Source organism: Cetorhinus maximus, chromosome 23, assembly GCF_964194155.1.
Source record: "Cetorhinus maximus chromosome 23, sCetMax3.hap1.1, whole genome shotgun sequence".
Lineage (NCBI taxonomy): Eukaryota > Metazoa > Chordata > Chondrichthyes > Lamniformes > Cetorhinidae > Cetorhinus > Cetorhinus maximus.
The window spans coordinates 18,645,118-18,672,239 of record NC_135901.1 but is presented as its reverse complement, the minus strand read 5'-3'; the positions used below and the strand labels follow the sequence as shown (position 1 = coordinate 18,672,239).

The 27,122-nt window shown below is 44.8% G+C and overlaps 4 protein-coding genes across 7 annotated transcripts in view; 3 read left to right on the top strand and 1 right to left on the bottom strand.

The window, feature by feature from the left end:
• Window positions 1–27,122, top strand: part of LOC144697047 (uncharacterized) — a 288,147-nt gene that overhangs the window by 34,149 nt on the left and 226,876 nt on the right. The window lies entirely within an intron of this gene.
• LOC144697176 (uncharacterized) overlaps window positions 1–27,122 on the top strand; it is a 245,052-nt gene that overhangs the window by 107,678 nt on the left and 110,252 nt on the right. The gene's annotated exons all lie outside the window — the stretch shown is intronic.
• The window catches only part of LOC144697436 (uncharacterized), a 30,754-nt gene that overhangs the window by 1,748 nt on the left and 1,884 nt on the right, over window positions 1–27,122 (top strand). Inside the window, exons 2-4 of the mRNA XM_078569412.1 lie at window positions 5,565–6,418; window positions 14,534–14,542; window positions 25,949–25,957. Of these exons, the coding sequence (XP_078425538.1) occupies window positions 5,673–6,418; window positions 14,534–14,542; window positions 25,949–25,957 (764 nt within the window). The 5' untranslated portion in view covers window positions 5,565–5,672. The remainder of the gene's footprint in view (window positions 1–5,564; window positions 6,419–14,533; window positions 14,543–25,948; window positions 25,958–27,122) is intronic.
• Window positions 10,497–15,854, bottom strand: LOC144697149 (uncharacterized). 4 transcript variants are annotated; one of them, XM_078568998.1, is made up of 4 exons: window positions 15,808–15,852; window positions 14,569–14,622; window positions 13,386–13,493; window positions 10,497–11,841 (listed from the first exon to the last, which is right to left on the bottom strand). In XM_078568998.1, the coding sequence occupies exon 4, from the start codon at window positions 11,730–11,732 to the stop codon at window positions 10,950–10,952; it is 783 nt and encodes a 260-aa protein (XP_078425124.1). In that variant the 5' UTR covers window positions 11,733–11,841; window positions 13,386–13,493; window positions 14,569–14,622; window positions 15,808–15,852; the 3' UTR covers window positions 10,497–10,949. The 4 variants fall into 4 exon arrangements, with proteins under 4 accessions (XP_078425124.1, XP_078425122.1, XP_078425123.1 ...); XM_078568996.1 differs by lacking the exon at window positions 13,386–13,493 and having other exon boundaries at window positions 15,808–15,854; XM_078568997.1 differs by lacking the exons at window positions 13,386–13,493; window positions 15,808–15,852 and adding an exon at window positions 15,707–15,743.

Genomic DNA, 27,122 nt, shown 5'->3' with positions numbered 1-27,122 from the left:
TGCATTAGAAGCGTTTCAGAGAAGGTTCACTTGGTTGATTCCTAGGATGAAAGAGGTTATCTTACGAGGAAAGGTTGGACAGGCTGGGCCTGTATCCATTGAAGTTTAGAAAATGGAGAGGTGATCTTCCTGAAATATATAAGATCCTGAAAGGACTTGACAGGGTAGATACTGAAAGGATGTTTCCCCTCGTGGGAGAAACTAGAACTAGGGGGCACATTTTAAAGTAAGGGGTCTACCATTTAAGATGGAGATGAGAAGAATTTTTTTCTCTCAGCCGGTTGTGAATCTTTGGAACTCTCTTCCCCAAAGAACAGTGGAGGCAGAGTCAATGAATATTTTAAAGGCAGTAGTAGATTTTTTCTTATTCATTCATGAGATGTGGCTGTTACTGGCTAGACCAGGATTTGTTGCTCCATCCCGAAATTCCCTTGAGAAGTTGCCTTCTTGAACTACTGTGGTCCATGTAGGTATACCCACAGGGCTGTTAGGGAGGGAGTTCCAGGATTTTGACCCAATGACAGTGCAATAATGGCGATATATTTCTAAGTCAGGATGGTGAGTGGTTTGGAGGGGAACTTCCAGGTGGTGGTGTTCCCATCTATCTGCTGCCCTTGTCCTTCTAGATCACTTCTAGGGTATGGAAGATGCTGCCTAAGGAGCCTTGGTAAGTTTCTGCAGTGCATCATGTAGATGGTATACACTGCTGCCACTGTACGTGGGTGGTGCAGGGAGTGAATGTTTGTGGATGGAGTGCCAATCAAGCAGACTGCTTTGTCCTGGATGAAGCTTCATGAGTGTTGTTGGAGGTGCACTCATCCAGGCAAGTGGGGAGTATTTCTTCACACTCCTGACTTGTGTCTTGTAGATGGTGGACAGACTTTGGGAAGTCAGGAGTTGAGTTACTTGCCGCACGATTCCGAGTCTCTGACCTGCTCTTGTGGCCACAGTATTTATATCCTAGTCCAGTTCAATGATGTGGTCAAAGGTAACCCCCAGGATGTTGACAGTGGAGGATTCAGTGATGGTAATGCCATTGAATGTAGAAGTTAGATTCTTTCTTGTTGGAGATGGTCATTGCCTGGCAGTTGTGTGGTGTAAGTGTTACTTGCCTCTTGTCAGCCCATGCCTGGATATTGTGCAGGTCTTGCTGCATTTGGGCATGGACTGCTTCAGTATTTGAGGAGTCCAGAATGGTTCTGAACATTGTACAATCATCAGCAAACATCCGCACTTCTGACCTTATGATGGAAGGTCGGTCATTGATGAGGCAGCTGAAGATGATTAGGCCTAGGACACTACCCTGAGGAACTTGGCTAATCTTGACTAACAAGGGAGCCAAAGGTTATCGGGGGTAGCTGGAATGTAGAGTTGAGGCCACAATCAGATCAGCCATGATCTTATTGAATGGCAGAATGGGCTCGAGGACCAGAGCCCTCTGTACTACTGAGTTCTGCTCTCCACTTGTATTGTAGACTGTTTTTCTATTCTTCCTGCCAGAGTAAACAAGTTCACATTTTCCCACGTTATCTTCCATCTGTCAAATTTTTGCCCACGCACTTAACCTGTCCATATCACTTTGCAGACTCTCTACTTCCTCTTGACAACTTCTTTTCCTATCTATATTGATGTCATAAGCAAATTTAGCTGCCATACATTCGGACCCTTCATCCAAGTCATTGATGTAGATTGTAAATTGTTGAGGACCCAGCAATGATCCCTGTAGCACTTCACTAGTTACAGCTTGCCAATCCGAAAGAGACAGATTTATCCCTACTTTCTGCTTTCTGTTAGCCAACCAATCATTTATCCATGCTAATATATTACCTCTTACACCATGTGCTCTTATATTGTGCAGCAATCTGTTATGTGGCACCTTATCAAATGCCTTCTGCAAATCCAAGTACACCATATCTGTTGGTTTCCCTGTATCTACCTTGAATGTTACTTCATCAAAAAAAGTCTAACAGATTAGTTAAACACAATTTCCCTTTCACAAAGCCATGTTGGCTCTACCTGATCAAATTTTGATTATCTAAGTATCTTGCTTTAACCTCCTCAATAATGGATTCTAGCACTTTCCCTGTGACTGATGTTATGCTAACTGGCCTATAGTTTCCTGCTTTCTGCCTCCCTCCTTTCTTGAATAACAATGTTGCATTTGCTATTTTCCAATCCCTGGGAACCTTTCCAGAATCTAAGGAAATTTGGAAGACTATAAGCAATGCATCTGCAATCTGTGCCGCCACTTCTTTTAAGATCTACCTACTTTGGTGTCATTGGCAAATGTAGTAACCATAAATTCAGTCCCTTTATCCAAATCATTGATGTAGATTGTAAATAGTTGAGGCCCCAGCATTGATCCCTATGGCACTCCAGTAGTTACATCTTGCCATCCTGAAAAAGAGTCATTTATCCCTACTCTGCTTCCTGTTAGCTCATAAGCCTTCACCCACGCTAATATTTTATCTCCTACACCATGTTCTCTAATCTTGTGTAGGAAGCTTTGATGTGGCACCTTATTAAATGGCTTTTGGAAACCCAAGTACACCACATCTACAGGCTCCCCTTTTTTCCACGTTGCTTGTTACTTCCTCAAAAAACTAATAAATTAGCTAAATATGATTTCCCTTCAGAAAGCCATATTGACTCTGCCTGATCACATTATGATTTTCCAAGTGTCGTGCTATAAACTCCTTAATGATGGATTCTAGCAATTTCTCTATGACAGATGTTAGGCGAATGGCCCTGAAGATTCCTGCTTCTGTCTCCATATTTTCTTGAATAACGATATTATATTAGCTATTTTCCAAACCATTAGGATCTTTCCAGAATCTTAGGAATTTTGGAGGATTATAAACGATGCATCGATTATCTCTGCAGCCACTTCTTTTAAGTTTAGTATACTGTACTACTTGTTTTAATAATTTTATATCTTGGCTCCATGGCCCCAATCGTAATTGTATCACTAAACGTAATTTTCATTTCAACAACGTCGCCTTTATATGGCGGGGTTTTACCCAGCATTCGCGGCGAAAGAGACTACGCCCAAAACCCGCTGCGGGAGACCGTTGCGCAGGCGCATTAGCGGGTTGTGGCTCGAGCATGCGTATTGTGGGTGCTGGAGGCGCAGGGAGGGAGTTATCTCGACTCTGCAACAGGTGAGTAACAGTCGATTGTAGGAGGATAATGGAGGCGGCGGAATGGGTGGAAAGGCTTGATAAACACTCAGTGGAGGCCTCAAGTACCAAAAAAGGAACCTACCTGTCCCGCTTTGGCCACATTTCGGGGCGGCATTTCCGGTTGGTGGCCCGGGTTCACGGTCGCCATTTTTATAGGGGGCAATGTGCAGCCGCCATTTTTGTAAGGGGCAATATTGGGCCAGGCAGCGAGAGGGAGTTCACCGCTCAGCCCCGCCCACTTAATGCTGCAAACCCCGCCCTAAACAGGCACCCTAATTGGTGGGAGGACTAGATGACTTCATCAGTCCTCCAGTCCCGCCTCTTTGAAACAACTTCGCCTGCTGCTTCTCCACCTCTCTCTAGGCATTTGATACAGTGTCACACAACAGACTTGTGAGAAAAATTATAACTCATGGAATAAAACCGACAGCAACAACATGGATACGGAATTGGCAGAGTGACAGGAAACAGAGAGTTAAAAACAAAATTGCGGATGCTGGAAATCGAAAACAAAAACAGAAATACCTGGAAAAACTCAGCAGGTCTGGCAGCATCGGCGGAGAACAACAAAGTTGACATTTCGAGTCCTCATGACCCTTCAACAGAACTATGTAAAAATAGGAGAGGGGCGAAATATAAGCTGGTTTATATTTATATAATTTATATAATTCCAATAATTTATATAGATTTTTCTTTTCCCACCTATTTCCATTATTTTTAAATCTATACCTTTTATGCCCTTTTGGTCTTATTTCACCCCACCCCCACTAGAGCTATCTGTACCTTGCTTGTCCTGCTATCCATTCTTAATTAACACACTCTTTTAGATAATATCACCACCTTCAACATCTCTTTGTTCTTTTGTCTGTGACATCTTTTGGTTATCTGCTCCTATCACTGCTTGCTTGTCCCTACAACTACGCCCCCCCCCCCCTCCACTTCTCCCCCCACCTTAAACCAGCTTCACCCCTCTCCTATTTTTACTTAGTTCTGTTGAAGGGTCATGAGGACTCGAAATGTCAACTTTGTTGTTCTCCGCCGATGCTGCCAGACCTGCTGAGTTTTTCCAGGTATTTCTGTTTTTGTTTAGGAGACAGAGAGTAATGGTTAATGGATGTTTTCCGGGCTGGAGGAAGATTTGTAGTGGAGTTTCTGAGGGGTCGGTATTGGAACCCTTGCTTTTCCTGACAGATAAATGATTTAAACCTTGGTGTATAGTGAGCAATATTATGAATTTGCATACGATACAAAACTTGGAAGCATTGTAAACTGTGAGGAGGCTAGCGTAGAACTTCAAGACGACATAAACAAGTTGATGGAAAGGGCGGAACAATGGCAGATGAAATTTAATGCAGCGAAGTCTGAGGTGATGCATTTCGTTTGGAAAATCTTGGAGAGACAATATAAAATAAAGGGTACAACAGCAAAGGGGATGCGGGAGCATAAGGGACCTGGGTATCTGTGTGCATAAATCATTAGAGGTGGCAGGACGGTTTAAGAGATCAGTTAATAGCACATGGCATCCTGGGCTTTATTAATAGGGGCACAGAATGCTTGAGCAAGGAGGTTACACTGAGCTTGTGTAATACACTAGTTAGACCTCAGCTGGAGTATTCTGGGCACTGCATTTCAGGAAGGATGTGAAGGCACTGGAGGGAGTGCAGAGGAGGTTTACAAGAATGGTTCCAGGGATAAGAGATTTCGGTTATGAAGATAGATTGGAGAAGTTGGGATGGTTCTCCTCGGAGAAAAGAAGGCTGAGAGGAGATTTGATAGACGTGTTGAAAAGCATGAATAGATAGAGAGCAACTGTACCCATTGGCAGAAGGATCGAGAACCAGAGGACACAGATTTAAGCTGATTGGTAAAAGATGCAAAAACTATACGAGAAAAAACTTTTTTACACAGCAAGTGGTTAGGGTCTGGAATGCACTGCCTAAGATTGTGTTGGAGGAAGGTTCAATAAAAGTATCCAAGAAGGAATTAGATGATTATTTGAAAAGAAACTATCTGCAGGGTTATGGGAGAAGGTAGGAGAAAGGCACTAGATGAAATGCTCATTCAGAGAGCCAGTGCACACATGATGGGCCAAATGGAATCCTTCTGCACTGTAACAATTCTGTAATTCTCTCTCTCTCTGTCTCTCTCTCTCTATCAGTCTCCTCTTATGAAGACCAGATTCTTGTGTGGGCCCAGACCAGGCGTGGCAGGTTCCCTCCTGAAGGGCATTACTGATCTAGTTGGGTTTTTATTACAATCCAGCAGCTTTTATGGCCACTTTTTGCTAGTGCCACAAATTGCCAGATTCATTCAGCTCAATTTCACAACCTGTTTTTGTGGGTTCTCTCTCACACTTTTTTCTATTTTAAATCCATTTCACAGAGTATTAGAAGGGAAGGATTTTCAGCCAGGAAACTCAAATCAAACATCACATCAGGATCTGACCGAGTCACCCAATCTATCGTAACCTGAATATTATCAGATTTTGAAATGGAAGGAAAAAACACCGTTCACAGTGGGGAGAGACAGTGGAAATGTGGGGACTGTGGAAAGGGATTCATAACCCCGTCTTTGCTGGAAATTCATCGACGCATTCACACTGGGCAGAGGCCGTTCACCTGCTCCCAGTGTGGGAAGGGATTTACTCAGTCATCCAACCTGCTGACACACCAGCGGGTTCACACTGGGGAGAGACCATTCACCTGCTCAGAGTGTGGGAAGGGATTTACTCGGTCATCTGACTTGCTGACGCACCAGCGGGTTCACACTGGGGAGAGGCCGTTCACCTGCTCTGAGTGTGGGAAGGGATTCTCAGTTAAATCCCACCTGCTGACACATCGACGCACTCACACTGGGGAGAGGCCATTCACCTGCTCTGAGTGCGGGAAGGGATTTACTCAGTCATCCAGCCTGCTGACGCACCGGCGAATTCACACTGGGGAGAGACCGTTCAGCTGCTGTCACTGCAGCACTAGATTCAGGCGATCAGATGAACTCACTGTACACCAGCGCACTCACACTGGGGAGAGACCGTTTACCTGCATGGGTTGTGGGAAGGGATTCACTCGTTCATCCGTCCTGCTGATACACCAGCGACTTCACACTGCAGAGAGGCCGTTCACCTGCTCTGACTGTGGGAAGGGATTCACTCAGTCATCCAGCCTGCTGTCACACCAGCGAGTGCACACTGGAGGGAGACCTTTCATCTGCTCCAAGTGTGGGAAGGGATTCACTCGGTCACCTGACTTGCTGAAACATCAGCGAGTTCATGAGTAACAACAGTGATTGAATTTTGATGTTAACCACATACAGGACTATGTGACAATAAACTCTGTTCATTGGGGTCTGTTTCTGCTGATGTTAATAAACTCCAGCCCAGTTATGGCACCTCCCCCCTCCCTCAACAGGGCCATCTGTCACTTGTTTCTATGTTGTTCTTTCACAGAATGCTGACTTTTGTCCTGCTATTCACACATTCTGCTTTCTTACCTTTGTGCCACTATCAGCACCTTCTTTAGTCTTCACCACTGCCATTAACACTCCCTTTGTCTTTTGTCCATGACATCTTTGTCTATCTCTCCTTAGCCTCCACCTGTCGCTGACCTATCCTGCTTTACTTGCTCCAGCCCCCTTAAACAGTATAAATTCCAACACATTTCTACTTCTCTTTAGCTCTAAAGAAGAGTCATATGGACTTGAAACATTAAGTCTGTTTCTCTCTCCACAGATGTTGTCAGACCTGCTGACGATTTCCAGCATTTTCAATTTTTATTATGGCAGTTAAGTTGTTGATATAAGTCAAATAAATCATTTTGTGTTAAGTACACAGTGTATTGAGTCTCTTTTTACTATCTGTAACACAAGTTAGATCCTTTTGAAGGGCTTTCAATCTCCCGTCTCCTCCACCCTCACTTCCAACAACAAACGTGAGGAGCTCATGGAGCTTTTTTGTCACTAAGATTGAGACAATCCGATCAGCTGCCTCTGCTGCTTCCACTAGCGCACCTGGCCCAGCTGTCTCTGAAGTTTTCCATTGTCCTAGCCCTGACTTGCAACTTTCTCTTGTTTCTTTCTGATCTATCATACCTGATTTCTCCATGGTGCAAGTTTCTTTGTGTCTCTCCAGGTTGGATGATCGATTGGAGCCTTGTCCACACACAACTTATGTGTGGCTTCTCCACACTTTGATTGGTGTGGTTTTATCAGGCTGTGAAACTGGTTAAAGCTCTTTCCACACTCAGTTCACTGAAAGACTCTCACTTTGATATGCGTGCCTCGGTGCTTTTCCAATTTCAATGATAATTTAAACCACAGGCAAAACAAACAATTATTTCTCCTTCAAAAACAGAAATAGCTGGAAAAACTCAGCAGGTCTGACACCATCTGCGGACAGGAACACAGTTAACGTTTCGAGTCCCGTATGACTCATCATCAGAAAAACATCCTCTCCGCAGATGCTGTCAGACCTGCTGAATTTTTCCAGCTACTTTTGTTTTTGTTTCAGACTTCCAATATCTGCAGTATTTTGCTTTTATCTAATTATTTCTCCTTCCCTAATTAGAAGCTGACCTTATATGAATGAAGTGATTGCATAAGATCTTGTTGAGATTTTTGGTTTGAGTTTCCTGTCTGCAAATCCTCCCCTTCTAACCCCATGTAAATGGAGTTTACAAAAGTTATCCCTGTATATCCAGAACAGACAATTCTAGTTTCTATGGAACATTTGCCCCCCTTTCATTCCCACAAATCTTTAATCTCTGTCCCACACACTCCTCTTCCTGTTTGCTCATTGTTCCAGATTCAGTGTCCAGTCTCCAACTTATTCTTTTCTCCTCTCCAAGTTCTGTCTCTTCCTGTCCTTAAACTTGTGACTCAGGCTGTGGATAAATCCCACTCCTTCACTCTAATTCTACCAAATAATGCAGTTCACAACAACAAATCATCTTTAATAATATAAAAGCAAAAAGCTGTGGATGCTGGAAATCCAAAACAAAAACAAAAATACCTGGAAAAACTCAGCAGGTCTGGCAGCATCTGCAGAGAGGAACACAGTTAAAGTTTCGAGTCCGCATGACCCTTCAACAGAACTAAGGAAAAATAGAAAAGAGGTGAAATATAAGCTGGTTTAAGGTGGCGGGGGTGGGGCGGGGGGGGGGGGGGGGGGGGGACAGGTAGAGCTGGATAGAGGGCCAGCGATAGGTGGAGATTGCCAAAAGATGTCATAGACAAAGAGGTGTTGAAGGTGGTGAAATTATCTAAGGAATGTGCTAATTGAGGGTAGAAAGCAGGACAAGCAAGGTACAGATAAAAACAAAAAACTACTGCAGATGCTGAAAATCCAAAACAAAAACAGAATTACCTGGAAAAAACTCAGCAGGTCTGGCAGCATCGGTGGAGAAGAAAAGAGTCGACGTTTCGGGTCCACATGACCCTTCAACAGAAGGTACAGATAACCCTAGTAGGGGTGGGGTGAGGGGAAGGGATCGAAAAAGGCTAAAAGGTAGAGATAAAACAATGAATGGAAATACATTTAAAAATAATGGAAATAGGTGGGAAAAGAAAACTATATAAATTATTGGAAAAAAATCATCTTTAATGTTTTACACGGGGCACTTGAATTTTAGACAAATAAGTTTTCAAAATGATGCGGAATTTCAGCCAATCAGAGAGGTCCAGGCTCAGCCCCGCCCCCTCATTCACTCCGATTGGTTAGAGGAACAGCCCCTCCTTGTTTGGTCCTCCACTCCTGCCTCCTCTCCTATTGGACCGGAGCTGCTGTCAATCAGCCGGGCATTGTGAGCTGTCAGGTGAGGGGTCACTGTCGGGAGCGGGTTAATAAACCCCGGGCGGGGTTTACGAATCCCGAGTGCGGCCCCAGAGCCGAATATTAAACAATGAACATTCTCCACTCTCACTATCCGCCGCTTCCGGCTTCTCTCCGGGAACAATCTCAAACAAAGAGACCAGGACCCTCCGAGCATGCGCGTAACTGCCCGCCAACCCGCGGCAGATAGAGTGGTTTCTGGGACGCACGGGATTGTGGGTGACCCGGCCGCCATTGGAAACCAAGTCCTAGTTTATCTTTGTCGGCATCTGGGGAAGTAAGGAGGAGATTCTGATCACATAAGGATTGCAAAATAAGAAAGGCCAAAATCCATCTCCCAATCCACATCTTCCAACAATGGATCTGTTGGCCAATCTTGGCAATGCGTCTGTTTCAATAAATATGAAACAGAGCAATACACAGCTGGTCGGTATTGCTTGCATTTTAATGGGAAGTATCAGATTTTTTTTTAGCACTAAGAGCTTGTGTGGTGGACTGTAAACTTTTACTCTTCCCTTTGGATTTTATCCAGAAGGGCTGGTGTAATTAGAGAGACTTGGTTTGCAAGATGCAGTCACTGTGAGCGTGATAACAGAACATTTTGTCAAACTTCAGTGACACCTGAGCACTTACTAAGTGAGCGAGTGTGTAAAAATATAACTCAAACAATCACAGTTTCTACAGGTTATCCTCTGACGACAACTAGATAGGTAAGAAAGGAATCAGGAGTGTGCAGTCCCTTCCAGCTGGACAACATGCAGAGACATTGCAGGAGGATGGTTTGATCAATGATGTTAGAGACTGCAGGTAGGCCAGGAAGGACAATGATGGGTAGTTCACCTTTGTCACACTCAAATAAGATGTACTTTGTGACTTTAATTAGGGTTGTTTGGAGACTGTGGCAGAGACAGAAATCTTACTGGAGGGATTCAAAGGTTGAGTTCTAGGAAAGAGGGGCATGGATTTGGGAGGTAAGAAAGACCTTGAAGAAGAAAAGGTGGTGCGAAGGGGCAGTAGTTTGCAACGACTGAGGTGAAGGATTGTTTTTATTGAGGAGGGGGTGATGATGGCAGATATGAAGGAAAGAGGGGCAGTATTTAAAGAGAGAACCATTAACAAAGTCAGCATACATGGGGAAGTTGGGTGGTCTGGAGTTTTGAGGGAATAGGGTTGATGGAACAGGAGTAGGTCTCATGGACAAGATGATCCCTGGGGGGGCATGAGAGGAAATGAGAGGGAAACTAGAGAAAGATGAAGGTTCAGGGCTCAGGAAAGGGCGAACTTTAGAGGCAGGATGGCCCAGTAGGATAGTGGGAGGGAGAGAAGCAGTAGAGGCAATTGGTCAGACTGTCTCAATCTTAGTGACAAAGAAGCTCAATGAGCTCCTCATACTTGTTGTCGGAGCTGAGGATGGAGGAGACAGGGGAGAGTGAGAGCACTTCAAAAGGAACGAATGTGAGTTAGAGATATTAAAAAGAATTGATACTCTATTTAATGCAGTGCAGATTTATTTGACATTTATCCTCAATATTAACACCCATAACAGGGCTGGTGTTGATGAACATCAGCATCAACAGATCCCAATGAACATGGTTCAGTCCTGGATGTGATTAACAGCAAAATTCAATTTCTGTAGTTACTTGTGAAGTCACTAGTGACTAGCAGGTGGGATAAGTGAGAAAATCCCTTCCCACAGCAGGTGAACAGCCTTTCCCCACTATGAACTCACTAGTTTATGGTGTACAGTGAGTTGAGATGATCTCCTAAACCCAGTTCTAAAGTGAGAGCACCTGAACAGTTCCTGGCGATGTGAACATTTTGATTGGATATCACTTCCCGGGAACCTTTGTAGAATTTCCCATGATATGGGCATTTAAATGTCCCTCCACATTGTAAACTTGCTGTTGTTTCAGCGAATAGGATGGCTGAGTGAATCTCTTCTGTCACTCAGTGAGAACTCGATGGGGTGTTAGAAAGGTCTGAGTGAATCCCTTTCCACACAAGGACAAGGTGAATGGTCTCTTCCCATTGTGAACTTGCTGGTGTCTCAGCAGGTTGGATGACTGAGTGAATCCCTTCCCACACTTTGAGCAGATGAAAGGCCTCTCCCCGGTATGAGTGCGCTGGTGTGCAATGAGGTCAGATGATCGCCTGAACCCAGTCCCACAGTGAGAACACCTGAATGGTCTCTCGTCAGTGTGAGCACGTCGATGGGACATCAGGTCCCCAGAACTTTTATAGCACTTGTCACAGTCCGAGCATTTAAAAGGTCTCTCATCAGTGTGAACTTGCTGGTGTCTCAGTAGACCGGATAATCTTGTGAATCCCTTCCCACACATGCAGCAGGTGAATGGCCTCTCCCCGGTGTGAATTCGTTGGTGTGTCAGCAGGTCAGATGATAGAGTGAATCCCTTCTCACATTCAGAGCAGCTGAACAACCTCTCCCCATTGTGAACTCGCTGGTGTGTCAGCAAGTTGGTTGAATTAATGAATCCCTTCCCACACTTGGAGCAGGTGAACGGCCTCTCCCCAGTGTGAACTCGCTGGTGTGTCAGCAGCGTGGACAACTGAGTGAGTCCCTTCCCACATTCAGAGCAGGTGAACGGCTGCTCCCCAGTGTGAGTGCGTTGATGAGTTTCCAGCTTAGACTGGTAACTGAATCTCTTCCCACAGTCCTCACATTTCCATGGTTTCTCTCTATTGTGGATGGTACGTTTTCCTTCCATGTTTAAAATCCGATGATATTCAGGTTACAATTAATTGGACGACTCCATCAGATCCTGATGTGATGTTTGGTTTGAGTTTCCCAACTGCAAATCCTCCACTTGTAATACACTGTAAAATTGATTTAAAACAGATAAAAAGGGAGTAACAGTGAAACCAGTAAAACACAAAGGCAGATTGTGAAATTGAGCTGAATGAATCCGGTAATTTGTGGGGCTGACACCAGGGAAAAGTGGCCATGAAAACTGCTGGATTATCCTAAAAACCAACTGATTCACTAATGTCCTTCAGGGAAGTGAACCTGCCACCCGGTCTGGGTCTCACAAGACTCTAGCCTCCACAGGAGGACAGAGCGTGAGAGGGGCAAGAGAGGCAGGGGGTGAAGGAGAGGGATTTTATATGTCTACAACTTGGCCAGAACTTTGACAAAAATTCCAAAAACCTAAACCTGCACCAACCAGAAAGACCAGGGTGGCAGGTGTATGTGAACAGCATCAACTTCAAGATCCCCTCCAAGTCACACATCACCCTGATCAAATGAGCAGAAATTTCCTCCATTTAAATATCGGGAATACCAAAGCCATTGTCCTCAGTCCCTGCGACAAACTCCACTCCCTAACCACCAACTCCATCCCTCTCCCCGGCAACTGTCTGAGGCAGAACCAGACTGTTCACAACTTTGGTGTAGTATTTGACCCTGAGATGAGCTTCTGACCACATATCCACATCATCATCAAGACGAACAATTTCCACCTCAGTAACATTGCCCGACTCCACCCTCATCTCAGATCATTTGCTTCTGAAACACTCATCCATTGTTTTATTTCCTCAAGACTTAACTATCCTATCAGACCCCAGGCTGGCCACCCACATTCAACCTCCCTGTAATCTTGAGGTGATACAACAACCTACAGCCCGTGTGTTTACTTGCAGTAAGTTTTGTTCACCCATACCCGCTGTGCTCACTGACCTCTAAAGGCTCCTGTTTAAGAAGCACCGAAATTTTAAAACTGTCGTCCTTGTTTTCAAAACCTTCTGTGGCTGTGATCATCCCTATCTCTGTTATTTCTGCACTTACTGCACTGTTGCCGGCCTCTCACATTCAACTTCCCAGTAATATTGAGGTTGTTCCAGACTCTGCTGCCCGTGTGCCTAATCACACCAAGACGCCTGTCCTCCCTGTGCTCACTGACCTACAAAGGCTCCCGTTCAAGAAGCACCTAAATTTGAAAATTCTCATCCTTGTTTTCCTCCCTAGTTGTGCCCCTCTCTATCTCTGTAATCTCCTCCAAACACACAACCCTTCAAGATATCTGCTCTCTTCTAATTCTGGCCAATGTGGATCATTCTACCGTCAGTGGCTGTTCTTGCAGTTCCTTCTGGATATTCCTCATTGAATCTCTCCTGCTCACTACTTCGCTTTCCTATTTTAGGATAATCCTTAAAACCTACCTATTTGACCAAGCTTTTGTTCACCTGCCCTCATATCTCCTTGTGAGGCTCGGTGTCAAATGTTGCTTTATAACATTTCTGTGAAATGCCTTGGAACATTTTATACATTAAAGGTGTTATATAAATACAAATTACTGTTGCTGATTTAGACATATATCACCATTCCTTCACCATTGCTGGGTGAATAACTTGTAACTTCTTACCTAACAGCATTGTGGGAGCACCTTCACCACACAGACTGCAGCGGTTGAAGAAGGTCAAACATCATCTTCCCCACAGGTAACTGGGGATTGGCAATATTTGCTGCAGGTCTTGTTAATGACACCCAAATCGCAAAAATAAATGTTTAAATATGTATGTGTAAAATAGATTAAAAGCATCTACAGAAATATTTGTTCCTAAAACAATATCCTTTTACATTGTATGGACAGTGTCTGTTTAACAACCTGATCTCTCCTGGAGTCTACCTCTCTCGACAATTTCACAATGGAAATTGCTGGGTCAGACTGGGTTCCAAAGTCCTTGGGGTTAAACCCAGCAGCTTCTCCTCCATCTCCACTCCAGCTCAAAATGAGGCAACAAAGGCTTTCAGAACGGAATTGGATAAGGCCATGAAGAGAAAAAAAAATCCTCAGCTACAAGGAAAATGCAGCAGACTGCAACTAGTTGATTTGCTCTTGCATGGACATGACAGGTTAAATAGCCTCCATCTGTATTGTCATCATTCAATGATTCTATGACTTGATGAAAATGGACCAACATTGGAGGCTAGAGACCAACTGCTGCAACCAACAGACACCCCGATAGAAACCAGCTCTTAATTGGTCCGTCTGTGTTTCTAAACTCAGTTCTGTGAGCGATGCCTGAAATAACATAATAACAAAATACTGCAGCTACTAGAAATATGAATTATAACGAGCAAATGCTCAAAATATTCAGCAGCTCAGGCAGTAAGTGTGGAGAGAGAAAAGCGGTCAATGTTTCAGGGTGTAAAGAATGAATTACAGCAAATACAAATGAAGCAGAATTTGAAGGTCAATATAAGCTCAGAAGTGGGACATAAATGTAAGAAAAACAATTCCTGACCAAGGGAAGATAAAGCTGGTTGTTCAGCGGTGTATAGACAGGAATTGGCTGGCAGTGGAAACCTCATGTAGACACGGTTGTCAGAAATAACAGTAAAATACCAAATATGGTTAAAATACACCCATTATTAGAGGCAGGGGAAGTTAGACAATGGCAGAGTGGCAGAGAGGTGATTGGCAAGGGCAGAGGTGAAACAGCATTCAGATCCACAATAAAGGATCCATACCAGCCCCAAAGCTATGGAATCAGAGCACAGCACTAAGAGCTCTAAATGGTAGATGAATGCTCAATAACACTCACCTCTGAAACAATTTCACTGTTTCCAAATTTAAAATCTCCTGCTGGAGTCTGCAGCTGGAAAAATATCAGAAACACTAGAGTCAGAGAAAAATCTGGCAATCTTCATATTTTCTAACTCCCTGCAAAGGAGATTATAAATGTCATAATATTCAGTCAAGGTTTGAATTTCAGTGGAGACAACTTTTCTGTTGGTTTGAGTTTGCTGTGTGTAAATCCTGTCCTTCTAACCCCCTGTAAAAGGAGTTTCCAAAATCCATCCCTGTCAGTCCAGGATAGAAGTTCACAACATTCTCTCCTTCTGCTCCCTGGTCCAGGATTAGTTAAACAGGGACTATTTGCATTGGAAGCAGTTCAGAGAAGGTTCTCTCGGCTGATTCCTGGGATTAGGGGGTTTATTTTATGAGGAAACGTTGAGCACATTGGGCCCATACTCATTGGAGTTTTGAAGAACAAGAGGTGATCTTACTGAAACATGTAAGATTCTGAGGGTGCTTGACAGGGTGGATGCTGAAGGATGTTTTCCCTGATGGGGAATCTAGAACTAGGTTTAAAAATAAGGGGGGGTCCAATTTAAGGCTGAAGTGAGGATAAATCTTTTCTCTCAGGATTGTTACTCTGTGGAACTGTCTTCCCCAGGGAGGAGCGCAGGCTACGGAATATTTAGATATAGTCAAGGCTGAGATTTTAATATACAAAGGAGTCAAGGGTTAGAAGGGAAGCAGGAAAGTGGAGTTAAGGAAACAATCAGATCAGCCACGATCTTGTTGAATTGCCAAGCATGCTGGATTGGCAGAATGGCCCACTCGTGTTTCTAATTCTGATATTCTTATAGTGTTAAGATGGTCGCACATGCGCACTGCAGCACATTGCCCCTCTAAAGTTGGTGCACGTTCATCCCGGCCTGTCACCAGCTCCTGTGGGCAGAGTGGGAATAAAATCAACGCGCCAATCTTTTTCTCTCCTGGTCACCGGGACCCTGAAGCCTCGCCCATTAAGTTACGTCACCGAAATGGCCGCGCATGCGCTCTGCTCCCCAACATCTCTGTAATTGTGTCACTTCCTGAGCCTCTAATAATGGTGAACGTGGGCCATTTCCCAGGAAAAAAGCCCCAGGGCTGTAAACATGGGATCTGCAGACCCTGATTCTGGCCTTGAGGCCTACATCGGGTGTTTATGAAGCCTTCCCTCACTCCACTCCCCTCCCCGGCTCCATTGTCCCTCCGCCCCGCCCGCGCTCACCCATTTGCAAAAGCCTCTCCCGCACTCGCAGGGCTCCGATCAAAGTGGCACTGCGCATGCTCCAGAGGTCAGCAAGGCGCCTGCGCACTGGGCGCCTGCGGAATGTAAAGGGGACAGTCACATCCGCAGGGAATGTTGGGTAACAGCAGCGCCATTGAGATTCCAAATACAGAATAGAAAATAATTTTGTTGCCCAATTGAAAAAAAGTAATTAAAAAACTCATAGAATTCTGTGCGTCGCTATGTTCCATTTTTCAAAGTTATCTAAATTTCTGCTCTCCTGTGGGAATACTCTGAACTTTTAAAGCTTTTCCACTGGTTCCCCTCTCCCTCCTCCCCTCTAGGTGCTGACCCTGGCTGGGTTAAATCTCAAAGTCACTGGTTCGTCCCTCCTTGCGTTTCGATCCCTGATAATGAATGTTCACTCTTTTATAGAATGATACACCACAGATAGAATTTAATTCAGCTCATCACACCTGTGCTCGCTTTTTTGAAGATCCATCCAATTAATTCCACAGCCCTGCTGGCAAGGTCAGAACAATGTATATCTGCTGTAGTGGTGAATGGAAAAGGCTTTTCAGGTGGATGCTTCTTAGACACACCCATCCCTGTGGAAAGATCAGTGTATTTAGCAGATATAAAGGATTCACTGAAATAAAAACAGAAAGTACTGGAAAAACTCAGCAGGTCTGGCAGCGTCATTGGAGAGAGAAACAGAGCTAACATTTTGAGTCTAATACGACTCTCCTTCAGAACTGAAATGGACAGATTTTCATCCTTTATCCTGACATTAAAACTTACTGTGTCTTGTTTCTTTATCACAACCATTACCACTCCTTTTACCTTTCATTCAATTACATCTTTGTTGTTTAATCTCTCCCGCCCTCTAAACTATCCCTGACCTCTTTTGTTCGACCTGATACCATTTTTTCAACAGCATAAAACCCATCCCATTTCTACCTCTCTTCAGTTCCAAAGAAGACTCATATTTCACCCGAAACATTAACTCTGTTTCTCTCTCCACAGATGCTGCCAGACCTACTGAGTTTTTCCAGAACCTTCTGTTTTTATTTCAGATCTTCAGCATCCACATGTATTTTGCCTTCAAATAAGAGTTAAGCACACAGAGTACCTGGTAGAGTTTAATTGAGTAATTCTACACGCCCCATATACCACAGTGACATTATTAAGAAAGGGCCAAGTTAAGAGAATATCCCTGGAATGACAGAGTCGATGAATTATGGAGTAAAAAAGCAAAGATATTAATATCCTGTAATATCACAAATACCAATTGGCTCAGATGTTGCAGTATGAAAGAACCCCACATAGTTGTCACATGAAAGAGGCCGTGTCCAATGGACGTATTAAGGCCACAACACTGTTAAACTCCAGTGGGGTTTATGTGGATGGGTCTCGGTTTTATTAACAAGGACTGTATCAGACTAGTGCTTCTTGACAGCCATAGTACCTTTATTAAATACCCACCGCATATTTAGCCCAGAAGTCTGAGGTTATTGTGATCACAGCCCTTCAATCTTTTACTGATGGAATCTCCAACTATTCTGAAAATATCCTTTCGTTGTAACTCCCTCAGCGAAAACCTACGACTCTGGCAAAAAAAAATACACAGCTTCTCCACAGCAGAAAGAAAATCACTCACCCACCACTCCAAACTTCGAATGATTTGGGATATTGCTGGTGACTGGGACAAGTTGCTATTTGTAAGGTGAATGTACATCAGCAGCAGGAGTTAGTGAAGAGGGTGACGGTAATAACCAGGCCGACTGACTCACCAGGAAAGCTGCACCAGAGGCGTTTCCTTGGGATCCACTCAAAACAAAATCATTGGCACCGATCCAACAGTCTCCAGTTAAACCTGATTTAGAAACTTGTCAGGACCCTGACCCTGATGTGACTGTGGTCAAAGAGGCCGTACACCATAGCGAAGACTTTCCCTCATCCCTCACAGCAAGTAAGGATTCACTCATCTTACACAATGAGGTTTTCTATCACAAGGATGGCTCTATTTTTGATTTAGGTCACACCTTGATGGCTTAGAAAAGAATTAATTTTGTTTATGAATCAAATTAGGGGAGTGTTTCTCTGTTTCAAGTCCTCAACATGTTACATAATTACTCTTGGTGGCTGAGGACGAACCAGGATGTCCATTATCGCCTGAACATGTGTCTCACCTGTATCCAAATTAATCTGGCCCTGCAAAATGTAAGGTCCCAATGGGCACAACCCATCTGAATTATGTCGCTTGGAAACATAGGCAGGCCCACAACCCACAGTAAAGGAGGGGACCAGTATATCCTAATAGTTATATGTATGATGGCTGGTGGATTGAAGCTTTCCCTGTCTGTAAAAATGATGCAGTTGCAACAGCTAAAACCTTGTGGGAACAGATCTTTACCAGATGGGGCTTTCGGAAAAGGATAGAGAGTGATAATGGTTCTCAATTCACAGCAGAAGTCATGCAGCAGCTCTGTCATCTTGTGGGTGTTCCACGTTTCCACATCCCCTATTACCCAGAGTCCAGTGGGATGGTTGGGAGCTTTAATCACTCGGAAGAAAAGACACTGAAAAAAGCTGTCATGAGGGGAGCCGATGAACTGGTCAAAGCCAATGACTGGGTCACTGCTTTGTCTGGTGTCTTAATGACCATTCACTCTACTCCTGTTCACAGCCTGGTTCAGCTCATGACGGGTCGGCCAATCCAGATTGTGAATCCCGCCCCCCCCCCCGGGTCGCACTCCCCATTGCTACTCGACAGTCTCATGGTCAGTTTCTCCAGAACCTCCAACAAATTTCAACATCCTCCCTGCTACAGGCAGTGGAGAAGATGGTGCTGCCCATCTCAACACCTCCAGGGAGAAAAACCCCACCCTTTACATTAACTGTTCAATGAGAGATGAAGTCACATTAAAAACATTGTTAAACGGGGTCGGTCTGGGTGGCGGGGGGCTACCTGGAAAAATCCATTTGAAGATCTAAGTAGATTGGGATAAACAAATCTTATATGAGCAAATTGGAAACGAGGGAAGGAAATACAATATCTGTGTTACCATGGAGATCAGTGTAAACTGTACAAGCTGAAAAGGTCAGATAGCCAGATGGAGAATAAACGCTATGTTTGATTTTATCCAACAGGGACAAGATGTGGATGGTCATCGTGCTCCTGGACTGGGTCCTGGCTGAAGTTCTGTTCCTGCCGTATGATCCTCCCCCAGATTGTCCTTTCTGAGCTCCAGCCAGGTGATGTTAAACACTCAGGTGGGAAAGATAAAAATCTACAACAATATGTTTAAAACAAAGGGAGTTTATTTGATATATAACCAGAATGCTAACTTTGGTTCAATTATTAACATCAGAAGAAAGAAACACCAACTCTCAGAATGAACATGGTTCAGTCCTGGGTGTGATTAACAGCAGCAATAACAGCAGATCCAACCCCTGCTGTCACTTGTGAACTCGTTGGTGTCTCAGCAGGTGGGATAACTGAGTGAATCCTTTCCCACACTCTGAGCAAATAAACAAACTCCCCCCAGTGTGAACTCGCTGGTGTCTCAGGAGGTTGGATAAATGTTCGAATCCCTTCCCACACTCAGAGCAGGTGAATGGCCTCTCCCCAGTGTGTGTTCGTTGGTGTGCTAGCAATTCACGCCTGCTTTTAAAGCTCTTCTCACTGTCAGAACATTTGAAGGACTTCTGATCAGTGTGAACCAGTTAGTGTGCAGTGAGGCAGGATAATTGTGAGAATTTCTCACCTCACACAGAGCAGGCAAATGGCCTCTCCCCGTGTGAAATCGCTGGTGTATCAGAAAGTCGGATGAATGAATGAATCCCTTCCCACACTCGGAGCAGGTAAACTGTCTCTCCCTGTGTTGGTGTGTCAGCAACTGGTACCTGCTTTTAAAGCTCTTCTCGCAGTCAGGACATTTAAAAGGTCTCTTATCTGTGTAAACCAGTTGGTGAAAGTGAGGTGGGATGACCGAGAGAATCCATTCCCACAATCAGAGCAGGTGAATGGCCTCTCTCCCACAGTGTGAATTCCCTGGTGGGCCAGCAGGTGGGCTGACTGAGTTAATTCCTCCCACATTTAGAGCAGGTGAGTGGCCTCTCTCCTGTGTGAACTCGCTGGTGTATCCGAAGGTCAGATGAATTAATGAATCCATTGCCACACAAGAAGCAGGGGAATGGTCTCTCCCCAGTATGAGTGTGTCGATGGATTTCCAACTGCAATTGGCATTTGAATACCTTCCCACAGTCCCCACATTTCCATGGTTTCTCCATGGTCCTTTGACCTCTCCAACTTGGAGGATCAGTTGAAGCTTCATCCACACACACAACACATGTACATTTTCTCCTCACTGTGAGTGGTGTGATTCTTTTCAGGCTGTGTACCTGAACACTGGAACACTCACACTCAGGTGTGTGTGTCTCGGTGCTTTTCTGGTCACAGTGATGTTTGAAATCTCTTCCCATGGACAAACATTTCTCCTTCCATGTTCAAAGGCCGATGGTATTCAGGCCCTGATGAATTGAATGACTCTGTCAGATCTTGATCATTGGTTTTAGTTTCACAGCTGTAAATCCTCTCCTCCTAATACATTGTAAAAAGAGTTTACACAGAAGGTACAGAATAGACACAGGCCATTCTTCCCAACTAGTCACTCCTGGTCTTTACACTCCACAAGCTTCACCTTCCATTCCATCTACCTCAGCTCAGTCTTTCAGTTTATCTTTTTATTCCGTTTTCTCTCGTCTAGTTTCCTTTTGAAATTATCTCAGCTTTTTGCCACAACCACTTCCTGTGGTAGTGAGTTCACTTTATAACCGCTCTCTGAGTAAACACATATCTCCTTATTTCCCTACGGGATTTATCAGTAACTATCTTGTATTTCTAGCCCCTAGTTTTGGATTGTCCCACAAATGGAAACATTCTCTCCACATCTACAAGGTACCATATGGCAGACTGGGCAGGAAAAAAAACCTCATGGGACCCCAGGGCAAGGTACAAGTTGGATGCAAAGTTGACTCAATGGTAGGAAGTGATGCATGATGGTTGATGGGTGTTTTTTTTTGTGACTGGAAGGCTGCTTCCAGTGGGGTTTCACAGGGCTTAGTACTGGGTCCATCATTCCTGGTTTATATCACTGATTCAGACTGACTCAGGGACATGAATAAGAAGTTTGCGCATGATACAAAAAACAAATGGATGTGTGCTTGGTAGTGAGATAGAAAGCTGGAGACTGCAGGGAGATAAGAATGTACTGGTCAGGTAGTAAAGACCATAAGAGATAGGCCATTCAGCCCATCGAGGCTGCACCATGGCTGATCTGATTGTGGTCTTAACTCCACTTTCCAGTCTGTCCCCAATCCCATTAACCTTTGATTCTCTTATAGATCAAAAATCTGTTGAACTCAGCCTTGAAATATTCAATGACTCAGCCTCCACACTCTCTGTGGAAGAGAATCCTAGAGACTAATGTCCCTCTGAGAGAAAAATATTCCTCCTCATCACCGTCTTAAATGGGAGACCCCTTGTTTTTAAACAGTGTCTCTTACTTATCAATTCCCCCATGAGAGGAAACAGATTCTCAGCATCTGCCCTGCAAATCCCCTCAGAATCTTGTATGTTTCAGTAAGATCACCTCTCATTCTTCTAAACTCCAATGGATACAGGCCCAATCTTTCTTCATAAGACAACCCCTTCATCCCGGGAATCAGCCTAGTAAACCTTCTCTGAACTGTTTCTGATGCAAGTATATCTCTCCTTAAGTCAGGAGACCAAAATTGCACACAGTACTCTAGATGCAGTCTCACCCATGCCCTGTACAATTGCAGCAAGATTCTCCTACTTTTATACTCCATCCCCATTGCAATAACCGCCAACACTCCATTTGCCTTCATAATCACTTCCTGTACATGAATGCTAACTTTATGTGATTCATGTACAAGGACACCCAGATTCCTCTGTGGTGCAGCATTCTGCAGTCTTTCTCTATTTCAATAATATTCTGCTTTTCCATTCTTCCTGCCAAGTGGACATCCTCACATTTTACCACATTATACACCATCTGCCTACTCACTTAACTTATCTATACCTGTTTGCAGCCTCTTTGTATCCTCCTCACAACTTGCTTTCCTACCTATCTTTACATAGCAAATTTAGCTACAATACAAATAGTCCCTTCATCCAAGTTATTAGTATAGATCAGAAATAGCTGAGGCCCCAACACTGATCCCTGTGGCACTCCACTAGTTACAGTTTGCTAACCTCAAAATGACCCATTTATCCCAACTCACTCTTTCCTGTCAGTTAACCAATCCTCTATCCATGCTAATATATCACCCCCAACATCATGAGCTCTTATCTTGTGCAGTAATCTTTAATATGAGAGTTCATTGAAGGCCTTTTGGAAATCCAAACACACTACATCTACTGGTTCCCCTTTATCCACCCTGCTTATTATATCCTCAAAGAACTCAAGGCTCCTCCTTCATTTTGGAGGTGAGGATGGGGCACACAGGGGGAAGGAGAGTTCTTCAAAAGAAACTAACTTAAGTTAGAAATATTAAAAGATCCAACACACTGTGTGTTTAACACAAAGCTGATTTGACTTTTCTCCAGAATATTAATCACTGTAACAGGGCTGGACTTCATGAACATCAGAAACAGACCCCTTGTGAGAAAACCCCTTGTTACACACGGAGCAGGTGAATGGCTTCTCCCCAGTGTGAACTCGTTGGTGTGTCAGCAAGGTTGACGACTGAGTGAATCTCTTCTCACAGTCAGAGCAGGTGAACGGTCTCTCCCTAGTATGAACTCGCTGGTGCTCCAGCAGGTCAGTTGACTGAGTGAATCCCTTCCACACTTGGAGCAGGTGAATGGCCTCTCCCCAGTGTGAACTCGCTGGTGTTTCAGCAGGGGGGAAGAATTAGTGAATCCCTTCCCACACTCGGGGCAGGAGAATGGTGTCTCCCTAGTGTGAACTCGCTGGTGTGTCAGCAGGCATATTGACCGAGTGAATCCCTTTCCACACTCCATGCAGGTGAACGGACTCTCTCCAGTGTGAACTCGTTTGTGCACGGTGAGGTCAGATAATTGCCTGAACCCAATCCCACAGTGAGAGCACCTGAACGGTCTCTCATCAGTGTGAACTCGCTGGTAAGCCAACAGGTTGCATGACAGACTGAATCCCTTCCCACACTTAGAGCAAGTGAATGGTCTCTCCCCAGTGTGAATGCGACGATGAGTTTCCAGTTCAACTGGATAATTGAATCCCTTCCCACAGTCCCCACATTTTCATCGTTTCTCCCCATTGTGACTGCATTTATGTTCTGACAGGTTAGATGATTGGTTGAAGCCTCGTCCACACACACAACACGTGTACGGTTTCTTTTCACTACGGACGGTGCTTTCTCCTTCCATGTTCAAATTCCGATGATATTCAGGTTATGATAAATTGGGCGACTCCGTCAGATCCTGATGTGATATTTAGTTGGGGTTTTCCGGATGCAAATCCTCGCCTTCTAATACACTGTGAAATTGATTTAAAACAGAAAAAAGGGAGTGAGAGACAACTCACAGAAACAAAACACAGGTTGTGAAATTGAGCTGAATGTATCTGGCAATTTGTGGGGACAGCATGAGGAAAAAGCTGTTTTATTCTTGTAAAAACGCATCTGTTTCACTAATGTCCTTCAGGGAAGCGAACCTGCCAGACAGTCTGGACCTACTCAAGACTCTGACCTCGATGGGAGGAGGGCGAGGGAATCAGGGCGAGAAGAAGGAGGGAGATTTTATGTGCCTTCAACCCGACCAGAACTTTGATAAAACCTCCCAAACCCTCAAACTCCACCACCTAAAAGTAAATCCTTCCCTTCTAACCCCCTGTAAAAGGAGTTTCCAAAATCCATCCCTGTCAGTCCAGGATAGAAACTCAGTTTTCTCCTGGAGTTTGACACAAATCAGCTTCCACAATGATGCAGAGTTTCAGCCAATGAGGGAGATCCGGACTCAGCCCCGCCCCTCATTCTCTCCGTTTCGTTGGAGGACCAGCTGCTCCTGCTTGGTCCTCCAGTCCTGCCTCTTCCTCCTATCGGCCCAGAGTTGCCGTCAATCATCCAGCAAGCTGGGCATGCGCAGTGGGATTGCTGCAGCTGGACATCAGTGCGCATGTGCCATCCCACCCAGTGTTCTGAGCATGTGCAGTGCAGGTAACGGCGACAGAGAGACGTATCTTTCCTGGATCCACAATCGGTAAAGAGGGAAATGGCGGGGCCGAGAGAGTGATGGATCCGGAGGCAGGGCGGGAAGACTTCGAAAATATGGTGTATAATTTTCAAATCCCGAAAAAATGTTTACCGGACTCCCGTTTGCACCGAGCGAGGCCTCAACTCTGGGTGATCGACCCGGGGTAACGGCCGCCATCTTGAGCGGGCGTCAATGTGCAGCATGGCGCATGCGCGGTCATCCCTGTCAGCAGGAGGAGAGAATGTTGTAAATTTCTAGAGTTAAAAGCAAACAACTGCGGATGCTGGAAATCCAAAACAGAAACAAAAATACCTGGAAAAACTCAGGTCTGGCAGCATCTGCGGAGAGGAGCACAGTTAACGTTTCGAGTCCGCATGACTCTTCAACAGAACTAAGGAAAAATAGAAAAGAGGTGAAATATAAGCTGGTTTAAGGGGGGGTGGGACAAGAAGAGCTGGATAGAGAGCCAGTGATAGGTGGAGATAACCAAAAGATGTCACAGACAAAAGAACAAAGAGGTGTTGAAAGTGGTGATATTATCTAAGGAATGTGCTAATTAAGGGTAGAAAGCAGGATGAGCAAGGCACAGATAGCCCTAGTGGGGTTGGGGTGGGGTGAAGGAATCGAAAAAGGCTAAAAGGTAGAGATAAAACAATGGATCGAAATACATTTAAAAATAATGGAAGTCGGTGGGAAAAGAAAAATCTATATAAATATTTGGAAAAAACAAAAAAGAGGGGGAAAATCGGAAAGAGGGTGGGGATGGAGGAGAGAGTTCATGGTCTAAAATTGTTGAACTCAATATTCAGTCCAGAAGGCTGTAAAGTGCCTAGTAGGAAGATGAGGTGCTGTTCCTCCAGTTTGCGTTGAGCTTCACTGGAACAATGCAGCAAGTCAAGGACGGACATGTGGGCATGAGAGCATGGTGGAGTGTTGAAATGGCAAGCGACAGGGAGGTCTGGGTAAAGCTTGCGGACAGACCAAAGGTATTCTGCAAAGCAGTCACCCAGTCTGCGTTTGGTCTCTCCAATGTAGAGGAAACCGCATTGGGAGCAACGAATGCAGTAGACTAAGTTGAGGGACATGCAAGTGAAATGCTGCTTCACTTGAAAGGAGTGTTTGGGCCCTTGGACGGTGAGGAGAGGGGAAGTAAAGGGGCAAGTGTTGCACCTTCTGCGGTTGCATGGGAAGGTGCTGTGGGAGGGGGTTGAGGTGTAGGGGGTGATGGAGGAGTGGACCAGGGTGTCACGGAGGGAACAATCCCTACGGAATGCCGCCAGGGAGGGTGAAGGGAAGATGTGTTTGGTGGTGGCATCATGCTGGAGTTGGCGGAAATGGCGGAGGGTTATCCTTTGAACGCGGAGGCTGGTGGGGTGATAAGTGAGGACAAGGGGGACCCTATCATGTTTCTGGGAGGGAGAAGGTGTGAGGGCGGATGTGCAGGAGATGGGCCGGACATTCTCCCAATTCCTTCGCCTCCGTTGCATCTGTTCTGATGATGCCACTTTCAAAAACAGTTCCTCTAACATGTCCTCCTTCTTCCTTAACCGAGGTTTTCCACCCACGGTGGTTGACAGGGTCCTCAACCATGTCTGGCTGCGCCATCCTCTGCCATTTCCGCCAACTCCAGCATGATGCCACCATCGAACACATCTTCCCTTCACCCCCCCGGCGGCATTCCGTAGGGATCGTTCCCTCCGTGACACCCTGGTCCACTCCTCCATCACCCCCTACACCTCAACCCCCTCCCACAGCACCTTCCCATGCAATTGCAGAAGGTGCAACACCTGCCCCTTTACTTCCCCTCTCTTCACCGTGCAAGGGCCCAAACACTCCTTTAAGTGAAGCAGCATTTCACTTGCACTTCCCTCAACTTAGTCTACTTCGGTCTGTCCGCAAGCATTACCCAGACCTCCCTGTCACTTGCCATTTCAACACTCCACCCTGCTCTCATGCCCACATGTCCGTCCTTGACTTGCTGCATTGTTCCAGTGAAGCTCAACGCAAACTGGAGGAACAGCACCTCATCTTCCGACTAGGCACTTTACAGCCTTCCGGACTGAATATTGAGTTCAACAATTTTAGACCATGAACTCTCTCCTCCATCCCCACCCCCTTTCCGATTTTCCCCCTCTTTTTTGTTTTTTCCAATAATTTATATAGATTTTTCTTTTCCCACCTATTTCCATTATTTTTGAATGTATTTCCATCCATTGTTTTATCTCTACCTTTTAGCCTTTTTCGATTCCTTCACCCCACCCCACCCCCACTAGGGCTATCTGTACCTTGCTTGTCCTGCTTTCTACCCTTAATTAGCACATTCCTTTAGATAATATCACCACCTTCAACACCTCTTTGTCCTTTTGTCTGTGACATCTTTTGGTTATCTCCACCTATCACTGGCCCTCTATCCAGCTCTTCTTGACCTACCCCCCCTTAAACCAGCTTATATTTCACCTCTTTTCTATTTTTCCTTAGGTCTGTTGAAGAGTCATGCGGACTCAAAATGTTAACTGTGCTCCTCTCCGCAGATGCTGCCAGACCTGCTGAGTTTTTCCAGGTATTTTTGTTTCTGTTGTGAATTTCTATCCTGGACTGACAGGGATGGATTTTGGAAACTCCTTTTATGGGGGGTTAGAAAGGGATGATTTACACACAGCAACTCAAAGCAAAGATCACATCAAGATCTGAAAGAGTCACTTGATTAATTAGAACCTGAATATCATTGGCCTTTGACTGTGGAAAGAATAAGGTTTGTCTATTTTGAGCATGGGAAATTTTGAACATTTGTGTGACTGGATAGAGGAGAAACCATGGAGGGATTTGAAAACAAGGATGCAAATTTTAAAATTAAGCTGTTGCTTAACTGAGAGCCTGCATTGGTCAACGAGCAGAGTGGTGATGGGTGCAAGGGACATGGTGTGAGTAACAATACAGAGTTTCAGAAATGGTTGAACTGAGGCAGAGGAAAACTCAGGTGATGTTCCTGAGGAGGATCCACCCTATCACAGACATTCCCTTTTATTCTCTCCTTACCCCTTACACTCACTGA

Coding starts and splice junctions, on each gene's coding strand:
- LOC144697149 (XM_078568996.1), bottom strand. CDS start 11,732: ATGGAAGGAAAACGTACCATCCACAATAGAGAGAAACCATGGAAATGT.